The following is a 13,171-nucleotide window of genomic DNA, read 5'->3' on the forward strand; positions in this document are numbered from 1 at the left end:
CTGTATAATAAATCGGGAGCATCAATGCTCATTTGTACTCATCCGAAATGGCCGCCTCGCCACTCCACTGTTGTCCGGGAGGCAAGATGGCGTCGAACGCTCTCGGCGAGGATGTTAGCAGGCGGAGCTGGGCAGAGAGGCAGCGCCGGCTGAGAGCGTGTGCTGAGCGATGACGACCCCTGCTGGATGGGAGGAACTCCCGTAAGCTGCAGGCAGCCTGGTGCAGGTCTGATTGAAGTCAGCCGGAGCAGGCTGAATGCAGGCAGCCGGGTGCAGGTCTGGTCGAAGTCAGCCGGAGCAGACTGGTTGTTGGCCCTAAAGATGATAAGTTAGAGTGTTGTGTTCATTCATAGTTAAAGACAGTAGAGGTTGAGTACTTTATTATCTAAAGATGATAAGTTAGAGTGTTGTGTTCATTCATAGTTAAAGACAGTAGAGGTTGAGTAGTTTCTTGTGATATATCACGTCCACGCTCCAAGTGATTTGGATTGAGTTTATAACTGCAAATACGTGAGTTGTCCAAAACATTTCAAAACTGAGTTATATGGTTCTCTAGTGCAAGGGTTCATTTGATTCTGTATAATTTTGGAGAGGGGTGGGAGTGACATATATATATATATATATATATATATATATATATATATATATATATATATATATATATATATATATATATATATATATATATATATATGTATATATTGAAATAGCTGGGTGTTGCCTCCTCCTCAGTAGATGTATCAGTTGGTTAGGTCTTAGTCAACCAAGGCTTTGTTAGTTGCTTAGTAGATCATTATGCTTTTTCCCATGCTGAATGAGTTATTTCCTGAATATATTATAAGGACATAACCACTAGATTTAAAGAGGTCTTCCTGCATTATTGTTTGTGGGAAAAACTCAAATTCTACAGATTTTGTTGATGAAATCAAGTAATAAAATAATCGACACATAACAATGGACTGAGTATTTCCTCAGCGGAGCACCAGCCCGAGCAGATATCCACATGAATATGTTACACGAGGACACGGTGGAGTGAGAAACACATCCTTCTTTGGTAAACAAGCCTCTCTAGACTGTACTCAGTCACTCTACTGTCCACCTGTCTTCAGCCCCGCCTGCCTGCCTGCCTGGCTGACTGACTGTCTGTCCCTCTGTGTTCAGCCTTCATTCACTCACACACACTTCACTGCAAGCACTCCATCACACATCCGCTGTGTGTGTGTGTGTGTGTGTGTGTGTGTGTGTGTGTGTGTGTGTGTGTGTGTGTGTGTGTGTGTGTGTGTGTGTGTGTGTGTGTGTGTGTGTGTGTGTGTGTGTGTGTGTGTGTGTGTGTGTGTGTGTGTGTGTGCACCCTACGTGTACGTGCGTCTGACGTGGTGTGTGTGTGTGCACCCTACGTGTACGTGTGTCTGACGTGGTGTGTGTACGTGCGTCTGACGTGGTGTGTGTGTGTGTGCACCCTACGTGTACGTGTGTCTGACGTGGTGTGTGTACGTGCGTCTGACGTGGTGTGTGTGCACCCTACGTGTACGTGTGTCTGACGTGGTGTGTGTACGTGCGTCTGACGTGGTGTGTGTCTCCGCGCAGGTTGCTGGATGAGAAGCGCGTCGAGCTTGGGGAGCAGGTGAGCAAGCTGCGTAGCGGCCTGGCCAAGATCGACGACACGCGCGCCAAGGTGGAGATCATGTCTGTGGAGCTGGAGGAGGCCAAGATCAACCTGGCGCAGGTCCAGAAGGAGTGCGAGGACTACCTGGTGGTGATCGTGAAGCAGAAGATAGAGGCGGACGCACAGCAGAAGGTAGGGAGGGAGGGAGGGAGGGAGGGAGGAGGGAGGGAGGGAGGGAGGGAGGAGGGAGGGAGGAGGGAGGGAGGGAGGGAGGGAGGGAGGGAGGGAGTACCTGGTGGTCATCGTGAAGCAGAAGATAGAGGCGGACGCACAGCAGACGGTAGGGTTCAGGGATGGTTTTTTTATGAGGGGCGTGACTCTGGCTTGTAGGTGGGGACCACCCCGAGTTGAGTGAGGAGTTGATGGTTGCAGTTAGGAATGGGAGGATGTCTGGTGCTATGGTCTGGAGGAGTGGGGAAGGTAGCCGGTCCAGCTGGCATGTAGTCGGACGGTTCGACGTTACCAGTGTCAGGGTCTCGGCTTCTGTAATGGGAGAGAAATATGACAGAGTGAAGGATGAGGTTCTCGATTCAGCATTTGGAATGGGTGGGGTTGGGAGAAGGAGCTGCGGATGTTCTCCACTTTTTCCTCAAAGAAGATCGCAAAGTCTTCGGCAGAGAAAGATGAGGGAGGGGGGGTGGGGGGGGAGTGAGGAGGGAGGACATGGTAGCATGCAGTTTGCGAAGATTCTTGGCAGAGGCCTCGATCCTATGGTGAAAGAAAGAAGCTTTGGCATTAGTAATGGTTTTGGAGAATGTTAACAAGAGGTTGTGATATGTGTCGATGTCAGCAGTGAGGCGTGACTTTCTATACTTCCTTTCAGCTGCTAGATAGTTCCCCTTTCATAAACAAAGCCGTGTGATCACACAGGTCAGCCTTTTATTGGACAAATCTTGAATCCTAATGAACATATGTGAACCAAAATAATCATTTGATCTCCACTTGGGTTAGCACTAGGGATGTCCCGATCCGATCACGTGATTGGGATCGGGGCCGATCACGTGATTTTCCGAAGATCGGGATCGCAAAAAAAAATAATAATAATAATCTGTTTTTTTTCTTTTTTTTTTTCAAAAAAAACTCATACTGAGCCTTAGTTTTGGTTTTAAATTGCATATCATCATTCATTTATTTATTGTCACACAGAGCAGAATAATTTTGCCAAAACAAACCAATAGTATCCAGCTGCAGAACGGCAGACAAGCCACACTCTAAGACCCAAATAAAATAATTTTTTTAATATTTTTTTTTAATCCCAATTTCTCACATTACATTCACCCTGAATGTTGACGTTATCCAGGTGAAAAGTTAACTTCATTCAAGCGAGGCATTGCAATCCTTGACATAAATCATTTGATGTATAATTAAATCAAAGGAAATGCGTTTGGGTCTGAGAGTGTGACTGGTCTGCCGTTCTGCAGCTGGATACTATTGGTTTGTTTTGGCAATTTTTTTTTTTTTATCTGATATATCGGTAGATACTCAAAATCACATGATCGGGATCGGATCGGGAGCAAAAAAATGTGATCGGGACATCCCTAGTTAGCACAAATGTTATGAAATGCTATATGTTTCACAGTTCACTGTAGGTGATTAATTATGCACCACTGTCTACACTCCTGTCACCTGAATCATGCATGCAGATATTTGTTTAGTGTCACAACATCATTTGGCCAATTTGAACTTACCAGCAGTGAAAATAATAACCTTACAATGGTGAAAAAGTGCACATTTGGAAATATATGGACCGTGCAACAGTAACTGCCCCGTCAGCCTTAGTAAATACATATATATATATATATTTGTTCAGGTGTTTTCTGCTTGTGGCCCGACTGCTTTACACCTAAAAAGAAATGGCTTCAGGGTTCAGGGTTGGAAGTGGGCCGGGTCCGCCGCAAACAGATGGACCAGGGTGTGGTTGTTTTGGTGCAGCGGACACAGGTGTGTTCACGCCAACCCAAATGAAGCACACATACAGTAGTAGGTTCAACCAGAATCAACGAGGCAAGTGTGAAAGTGCCCCTGAAGGATGTTTTGAAGGTTTCAATTAAACAGCAAGTGTTTAGGCAGGTCTGGGAAGCATAGACATGTGGTCTTTTTCTAAGATTTAACAAGTTTGGGTACAACACTAAAAGTCTGGGTACGAATGAATCAAGAGGAGCAGGAATAGTAAAGAGTACTTCAGACTAATATGAATGTGACTGCAGGTGAACGGCAAGATTTCAGGTGAACGGTACCTTCTTAACATTGGATAGGACTGCAGTGTGGTGATCTCATATCAAATACAAGTTGTGTGTGTGTGCGTGTGTGTGTGTGTGTGTGTGTGTGTGTGTGTGTGTGTGTGTGTGTGTGTGTGTGTGTGTGTGTGTGTGTGTGTGTGTGTGTGTGTGTGTGTGTGTGTGTGTGTGTGTGTGTGTCTGTGTGTGTGTGTGTGTGTGTGTGTGTGTGTGTGTGTGTGTGTGTGTGTGTAGGTGTGAGTGCAGACAGTGAGAAGATCGGGGCAGAAGAGGTGAAGTGTAAGGATCTGGCTGAGAACGCTCAGAGAGAGCTGGACGAGGCCGTACCGGCCCTGGAGGAGGCTAGGAAGGTAGACGGCTCTCTCTCTCTGTCTCTCTCTCTGTCTCTCTGTATCTGTCTCTCTTCTCTCTCTCTCTCTCTCTCTCTCTCTCTCTCTCTCTCTCTCTCTCTCTCTCTCTCTCTCTCTCTCTCTCTCTCTCTGTCTCTCTCTGTCTCTCTCTCTATCTCTGTCTTTGTCTGTCTCTCTCTCTCTCTCTCTCTCTCTCTCTCTCTCTCTCTCTCTCTCTCTCTCTCTCTCTCTCTCTCTCTCTCTCTCTCTCTCTCTCTCTCTCTCTCTCTCTCTCTCTCTCTCTCTCTCTCTCTCTCTCTCTCTCTTATCTCTGTCTTTGTCTGTCTCTCGCTATATCTCTCTCTCCTCCGTCTCTCTCTCTGTCTCTCTCTGTCTCTCTCTATCTCTCTCTGTCTCTCTATCTTTCTCTCTCTCTCTCTCTCTGTCTCTCTCTCTCTGTCTGTCTCTCTCTCTTGCTATAACTCTGTCTGTCTGTCTGTCTGTCTATCTGCCTGTATGTCTGTCTGTCTGTATGTCTGTCTGTCTGTATGTCTGTCTGTCTGTCTGGCTGTGTATTTTCTGTCTGTCTGTAAATGGTCTGTCTGTCTGTCTGTCTTTCTGTGTGTCTGTGGTTGTAACTCTATATGTCTGTCTGCCTGTGCTTGTGTACAGCCGTGTTGGTGGTTCTGCCTGAATCTGTTTGTCTCCGACAGTCTCGGTTGATTTGTCTATTTCGTTTTCTGCCTCCATGTCTGTCAGTGGATAAGTGCGTGTGTGTGAACTGTATGCGTTTCGTGTTGTGCGTTCTTTAGCCGTGTAATCGCCTGCATGTTTGACCCAATTTGTCGTTTGTTTGTTTATGTCACGTGTAGAACAGATGTTGGTCTGAAGTCAGTGGTATTCCTCACTGTTAATCTGTACATGGTTTATATTTTGGAGGATAACGTGTCTCTGATTTGCCCTCGACCAGGCTCTGGAGTCCCTGAACAAGAAGGACATGACGGAGATGAAGTCGTTCGCCCGCCCGCCAGCGCTGGTGGAGACCGTCATGCAGGCCGTCATGATCCTGCTGGACCACGAGCCCACCTGGGCCGAGGCCAAGAGGCAGCTGGGTGAGAGAGGGAGAGAGGGAGTGTTAAGACAATGTCTACATTTATGTTTGTTTCATATTATATATTATTTATATTATATATATACAATGTGGGAATGGCAAGATGGCCGCCAACCCTGAGCTGCTGTGATGAGAGTTGATTGCTGCAGGGGGTAATGAGTAGCAATGCAATTCAGGTGTGAATGCCATCTTGGGGTGGAATAGGCAGAGGAAAGAAATTCTTTTCAGTGGAAGGACTAGTTTCCTTCAGTGGGAGAAGAATGCCCATTTAGAATTAGAAAAGAGGGAACCAAGTGAAAGAATCACTCCAGAGACACCATTGGTTTTCAAGCTACTTCTGCTACTTCTGATGATGCAACAAATGATGATGTGTTGGACCAAAAAGTAATTAAAAACTGCAATATCGAAGTTGAGTTGTCCCAGCGTCCTCTGTTGAGATTCAAGCCGTTTTCAAGTTTGGGCAGCACTGGTACCAAAGGGGGAAAAAAAACCACATAACTTGAGAGTTGAAAACCACGCGGAGCAGCCTGGATTTGAGGATAAAAGGCTTCAGACGTCCAGAGAAAAGCTGTTGATGCAGAGGGAGAAGCTGTGCATGTCCCAGAGGTCAAGATGGCAGAAGAGGTTCTGGGGAAGAAGGTTCAGCAGCTCAAAAGAGAGAGAACCACTGCAAGAAGCAGCTTCACCAGACAAGCCAACTTCATCACCAGAGGGGCAAGCAGCATGGTTGAAGCAGAGTTAAAGGGGGAGTTCACCAAACTCTCTGACTGCTTAAAAGAGGTTTTTGCAACGAATGATGACTACCGAATTGGACTGCTGGCTGACATGAAGGAAGAGGAAGGAGAAGTTCTCACAGAGCCACAAGAGGGCGACATTGAGAGGGCTGCCAAAGGAACTCAAGCTACATTTGAAGAAATAAGAGACATTGTCCAAGATAACCTGTGGTCCAGGTATGGCCAAAGTGAGCTCACAGATGCAGTCCTGGAATCAGAAAAGACATGTGATAAAGCGGAACGCTTACCTGTTCAAAGTGCCAACCTGGAGGGCTATGAGGTGCACCTGGCTCTCTTGGACAAGCGGATAGGGGAGGCCCTCAGAGTCCTGTCAACGTGGGAGAGATGGGTCCCCTCGACAGAAAAGGGGGACCTAGATGGCAGAGTCAAGGCCCTGAAAGCAATCAACAACCGGCTGGAGCTAAGGAAAGCTGAGTTTGTCACTGCATGACGGATTGAGATGCAGGCGGTATCCACAGCCACAGGAGCTCCAAGGGAAGGAGCACTGCCCACACCAGCAGCACCTATTGTGAGGATTAAGCCAACCACCCTACCTATCTTCAAGGGCTGTAAAAGAGAGTATCACAGATGGAGGAAAGACTGGGAGAGCCTGCAAAGGCAAGGGGAGCCATCTGGATCAGCTGAAGTCAAGAAGATTCAGCTCCTGGACAGTGTGGATGACAAGATTTCAAGGGAGCTCAGGCTATCAACCTACAACACTGCTGAAGAGATATTCAGAGTCATGGAGAATAGGTGTGGAAACAAGTCAACCATCGCCATAGAAATACTGGAGGAGCTGGAGAAAATACCACCTGTGAGGGGAAACCAGCCAAGGAGAGTAATCGACCTCATACAGTGTGTGGAAAAGGCCCTGGCAGATCTCACAGATCTGGGAAACGCTGGTGCCATAAACAACCCACTGGTAATTAAATCTATAGAGAGCAATCTACCTGACTTTGTTCAAAGAGACTGGCTAATCCTCATGGTTGATCCAAAAAACAATGTAACTCCAGACAACCACTTTAAGATGCTCTTGAAGTTCCTGAAAAATCAAGAAGAAATCCTCGAGCGGCTTGAGCAGCTAAGGATTGTGGAATGGACGGACAGACCAGACCATCCTGAGAAAAGGTATGAGAGAAAATATGCTGCTACAAGAAGCACAAAGAAAGGAGAGTTGGAAGATGGGTGTGTTGTATGTGGTGATCAACAAGATATTCTTCTGTCGGAAATTTAAAGAGCTGAAGCTACCTGAAAAGAGAGCTGCTTTGAAAAAGCTGGGAGCATGCAGCAAATGTCTTGGATGTCAAGACAGGAATAGATATTGCAGAGACACTTTCCTTTGCAGAAATATAGAATGTAAAAAAGGAGGCTGCATCAAGTTTCAAGTTTCAAGTTTCAAGTTTCTTTAATAGTTGTCATACAGAAGTACAGAATACTTTTGTACAAAATGCTTCTTACTGTTGCGCTCCAGAGACTGTGCATGACAAGATAAGTATGAAATAAAAACATAGTAAAATTTAGAAGTAAAAAAAGAGGTCACAGTGTTCAGTTTAGACATATGTACAATGTTCGTAGACGTAGTTACCATACAATATACAATACTGTGCAGTGTACTAATATACAATACTATACTATATAGTGCAAGGCACAAATGGACGAGGTGCAGTTTAGGTACAATTCACAGTAGGTGTACGAGTTGTAGTGCAAATCCTTTATCAATAAATATAAAGTGTAAGTGTGTTTGTGTGATCTAAAGTGTGGAGAGTGGGTGCTGCAGTGTGTTGTTTGTTTGAGTGAGTGTGTGCGTGTGGGTGTGTGTGCTGTGTGCATTTGATGGTTGTTGCATAGTGATTATTGTTCGTTTAGCGATTTTTTCTCGTTTAGCAGCCTGATGGCCTGGGGATAGAAGCTCCTTCTGAGTCTTTCTGTGCTCGCCTTAAGACTCCGGTATCGCTTGCCTGACGGCAGCAGTTCAAAGAGGCAGTTGTTCGGGTGGCTCGAGTCCTTAATAATTCTCTTAGCCTTCCCCTTGCACCGCTTGTTGTAAATGTTCTGGAGGGTGGGAAGCCCCCCTCTAATTGTGCGTTCGGCTGAACGTGTCACTCTTTGTAGTCTGCTACGGTCTTGTGCAGTGCTATTCCCAAACCAGGAGGTGATGTTGCCGGTCAGGATGCTCTCTATTGTACATGAGTAGAAGTTCCTAAGGATCTTCTGACTGACTTGGAACTTCCTTAGGCGCCTGAGGAAGTAGAGGCGTTGTCGTGCCTTCTTCACAACACTGTCAATGTGTGTGGTCCATGTCAAGTCCTCGGATATGTGGGCTCCGAGGTACTTGAAACTGTTCACTCTCTCAACCGGTGCCCCGTCGATGCTGAGGGGGCTGTAGTCCTTGACCCCCGACCTCCTGAAGTCCACAATCATCTCTTTTGTTTTGCTGACGTTCAGGGAGAGGCAGTTCTCCTGACACCACTGTGACAGGTTCTCTACCTCTTCCAGGTAGGCCCTTTCGTCGTTACTCACCATTACTGGCTCTGCCCAAGAGGATAATTCAAGAGGGGCAATGAGAAGAGTGGAAAAGGCAGCAGAGAAAAGAGCAAGCTGACCGATGAACAGGAGCATTTTCTGTCAGAGCTTTCCCCAGTTCTTGCAGAACGGTGCATAAAGGCTTTCACCAACAAAACAATGACGGGCAGCACCGGGAAAGACCAGTCGAAGCTTTTGGAGAGGAATGGCCTGTGTGAACTCCCTGTCATCATGATGCTGATGGAGGTCACTGCCAATGCAGGGCAGAAAATTGGAACTGGACCTTGCTTCAGACACTAACTACATTACCCATAAGGCTGCGGACAGACTAAGGTTACAGAGTGAGAAGATAACCACTAGTTGTGCATGGGGTTGGTGGAATGACCGTGAAGGTGGACACTGAAAGATATATCCTCAGAGTCAGAGTCAAGACTCCTAAAGGAACAGAGAGATCTCATCAGCTTGTCTGCTATGGCCTGGATGAGATCGCTAAAATCCACAAAGTGATTGAACCTGAGAAGCTGCAGAAATTCTTCCCAGAGGTCAAGCTTGAAGAATTGAAGAGGCCTGAGGAAGTTGAACTTCTCATCAGTCACAGAGAGGGAAGACTAGCTCCACAGAGGGTGAGAGTTGTTGGAGACCTCGTTTTGTGGGAAAGCCCCTTGGGAAAGACAGTGGGCGGAGCACACCCGGACTTGTTTGAGGAAGTGGAGGTTGGAGCTCATGAGTCCAAAACACACTTTGCCCGCTCCATGAGAACAGCTGCTGTCAAGTATGAGGAGATCATCACAAGCCCCACAACTGAGACAGCCCAGCAACATGTGACTCAGGGAAAATTTACAGCTGACATTTTGAAGGCTGGGGAATTCTTTCTCAAACCTTGGGTTCGATCAGGGCAAAGTGGGAGGCAATACACTGCAGCAAAAGTCATCATAAGCAAAGAAGGACCAAAAACATTGGTTCTCCCCAATCAAATGAGGGAGGAGGACAACAAAGCCCTGGGAATTGGATATCAGGTGGAGGACGACAAACTCTACATGATGACCTCAGTAAAGTTTTCCAAAAAGAAAAGGACAATAAGAATAGGAAAGGATCTTCTCCAGGAGGAGGTGAAACCTGAGACACCGAACCCCCTGACTAGGAGGGCTCTCCTAAGTCAAGTAGCTGGACTTTACAACCCAGTTGGGCTAGTTACACCTGCCAAGCGGAAGGGGGCAATCGTTGTCAGGAAAGCAATCCAGGAAGCAGGGGGTGGAAAACTGACCAGAGAAACATGGGATAAACCACTCTCAGAGGGCCTCAGAGAAGAAGCTATTCATCTGTTTGAAGAGTATGTGCAGCTTGGTCAAATAAAATTCCACAGGAGCCTCACACCACCTGACTGGAAAGGGAAGCCATAGGGAATCACATTCTCAGACGGAAGTGACAAAACCTATGGCGCTGTGATGTATTTGAGGTGGGAAAAAACAACAGGAGTTGAAGTCCGATGTGTGGAATCAAAAGCCAAGCTGACACCACTCGATCAAAAGGGAGAAGAAAAGTTCAGCAGCTTGTCCAGACTGGTCTGGACTCATTGCCTGGGTGTGGCGAGCTGCCAAGAAGTGTCTGGAGAAAAAAGGCCAAGCCAAAGACGGGTCAAAGTGGGAGGCAATGTCACTCATGGAAAGGTGCAAGAAAACCGTGCTGGCTGTGAACACTACACTAAGCAGAATGGCAGTGTACAAAGATGTGGACTCTGGACGCCTAGCTTGTGGAGGCAGGATGCAGATGTTCAATGAAGACAAGAGTGCAGTGTGAAATGGTGCTGTGGGAGATGATTCCTTGAAAGGTCAATACAAGTTGTAAAAGTGTAAACGCTTACAAGGCATCGTAAGAGATGTACATGTAAGGACCTTCCCCAGCTATCCTGTACACATCGGAAAGCCAAAGAAAGGAGGGGGCACAGAAGCAAACACTAAAGGAACCGATGAGCTCTCGATTAAGATCCCAGCCACCATTCTTCACAGGGATGTCAGACGTCTGGTTATCATACTTCCTGCTGAAGAACAGCGAAATGCTTAAAGGACTGGTATGACCTCCTTGGGTTCAGTAACCAGGAGCTCAAGTGGGAGGTGTTAAGACAATGTCTACATTTATGTTTGTTTCATATTATATATTATTTATATTATATATATACAATGTGGGAATGGTTCATTTTTCCTAAATACATTCTAGGGGTATCATTTGTGACAAGATGGCCGCCAACCCTGAGCTGCTGTGATGAGAGTTGATTGCTGCAGGGGGTAATGAGCAGCAATGCAATTCAGGTGTGAATGCCATCTTGGGGTGGAATAGGCAGAGGAAAAAAAGAATTGCAGTGAAAGGACTAGTTTCCTTCAGTGGGAGAAGAATGCCCATTTAGAATTAGAAAAGAGGGAACCAAGTGAAAGAATCACTCCAGAGACGCCATTGGTTTTCAAGCTACTTCTGCTACTTCTGATGATGCAACACATGATGATGTGTTGGACCAAAAAGTAATTAAAAACTGCAATATCGAAGTTGAGTTGTCCCAGCGTCCTCTGTTGAGATTCAAGCCGTTTTCAAGTTTGGGCAGCACTGGTACCAAAGGGGGAAAAAAACCACATAACTTGACAGGGAGAGAGGGAGAGAGCCCACCTGGGCCGAGGCCAAGAGGCAGCTGGGTGAGAGAGGGAGAGAGGGAGAGAGGGAGAGGTAGAGCCCACCTGGGCCGAGGCCAAGCGGCAGCTGGGTGAGAGAGGGAGAGAGGGAGAGAGGGAGAGAGGGAGAGAGCCCACCTGGGCCGAGGCCAAGAGGCAGCTGGGTGAGAGAGGGAGAGAGGGAGAGGTAGAGCCCACCTGGGCCGAGGCCAAGCGGCAGCTGGGTGAGAGAGGGAGAGAGGGAGAGAGCCCACCTGGGCCGAGGCCAAGCGGCAGCTGGGTGAGAGAGGGAGAGAGGGAGAGAGCCCACCTGGGCTGAGGCCAAGAGGCAGCTGGGTGAGAGAGGGAGAGAGGGAGAGAGGGAGAGAGGGAGAGAGCCCACCTGGGCCGAGGCCAAGAGGCAGCTGGGTGAGAGAGGGAGAGAGGGAGAGAGGGAGAGAGCCCACCTGGGCCGAGGCCAAGAGGCAGCTGGGTGAGAGAGGGAGAGGGAGAGAGGGAGAGAGGGAGAGAGCCCACCTGGGCCGAGGCCAAGAGTCAGCTGGGTGAGAGAGGGAGAGAGGGAGAGAGAGAGAGAGAGAGAGAGAGAGAGAGAGAGAGAGAGAGAGAGAGAGAGAGAGAGAGAGAGAGAGAGAGAGAGAGAGCCCACCTGGGCAGAGGCCAAGAGGCAGCTGGGTGAGAGAGGGAGAGAGGGAGAGATGGAGAGGGAGAGCCCACCTGGGCCGATGCCAAGAGGCAGCTGGGTGAGAGAGGGAGAGGGAGAGAGGGAGAGAGAGAGAGAGAGAGGGAGAGAGCCCACTTGGGCCGAGGCCAAGAGGCAGCTGGGTGAGAGAGGGAGAGGGAGAGAGGGAGAGAGGGAGAGAGCCCACCTGGGCAGAGGCCAAGAGGCAGCTGGGTGAGAGAGGGAGAGAGGGAGAGAGAGAGAGGGAGAGCCCACCTGGGCCGAGGCCAAGAGGCAGCTGGGTGAGAGAGGGAGAGAGGGAGAGAGAGAGAGAGAGAGAGAGAGAGAGAGAGAGAGAGAGAGAGAGAGAGAGAGCCCACCTGGGCCGAGGCCAAGAGGCAGCTGGGTGAGAGAGGGAGAGGGAGAGAGGGAGAGAGAGAGAGCCCACCTGGGCCGAGGCCAAGAGGCAGCTGGGTGAGAGAGGGAGAGAGGGAGAGAGGGAGAGAGGGAGAGAGAGAGAGCCCACCTGGGCCGAGGCCAAGAGGCAGCTGGGTGAGAGAGGGAGAGAGGGAGAGAGGGAGAGAGCCCACCTGGGCCGAGGCCAAGCGGCAGCTGGGTGAGAGAGGGAGAGAGAGATAGAGAGAGGGAGAGAGGGAGAGAGGGAGAGAGAGATAGGGAGAGGGAGAGGGAGAGCCCACCTGGGCCGAGGCCAAGAGGCAGCTGGGTGAGAGAGCGAGAGAGGGAGAGAGGGAGAGAGGGAGAGAGGGAGAGAGGGAGAGAGAGAGAGGGAGAGAGCCCACCTGGGCCGAGGCCAAGAGGCAGCTGGGTGAGAGAGGGAGAGAGAGATAGAGAGAGGGAGAGAGGGAGAGACAGGGTTCGCACAAGGTCCTTGAAGTGCTTAAAGTGCTTGATTTTTGACAAAAAAAGTCAAGGCCTGTAATTCCTTGAAAACAGCCAATCTTTTAACAAGGTGCTAAAAAGTCCTTGAAATTCAAATCAACCATTCGCATTGAAAGTGTCCATCCATGATAAAATGTCTCTGAATAAAGATTATTTTTTTTTATTATTTAAAGTGTAACTAATTGTCGGAAATAGGTTTTAAGCCATCAATATTGGATCAGTTTTTTTTCTCTATAAAGAGAAAGAGAGAGAGAGAGCGGGGGGAGAAAATGAATGGATGTGGATGAGAGTGGTTGTAGCTACGGCTGCGGGGGTGC

At 48.2% G+C, this 13,171-nt stretch overlaps 1 protein-coding gene across 1 annotated transcript in view; it reads left to right on the forward strand.

Annotated features, from left to right (window-relative positions):
* dnah2 (dynein, axonemal, heavy chain 2) overlaps positions 1 to 13,171 on the forward strand; it is a gene marked incomplete at both ends in the record, with an annotated part of 509,699 nt that overhangs the window by 321,481 nt on the left and 175,047 nt on the right. The window contains 5 exon segments of the mRNA XM_084326360.1: positions 1,588 to 1,798; positions 3,874 to 3,892; positions 4,138 to 4,253; positions 5,203 to 5,328; positions 12,765 to 12,780. Of these exon segments, the coding sequence (XP_084182486.1) occupies positions 1,588 to 1,798; positions 3,874 to 3,892; positions 4,138 to 4,253; positions 5,203 to 5,328; positions 12,765 to 12,780 (488 nt within the window).

The sequence above is a fragment of the Notolepis coatsorum genome, assembly GCF_963971535.1.
Source record: "Notolepis coatsorum genome assembly, chromosome: 1".
Taxonomy (NCBI): Eukaryota; Metazoa; Chordata; class Actinopteri; order Aulopiformes; family Paralepididae; genus Notolepis; species Notolepis coatsorum.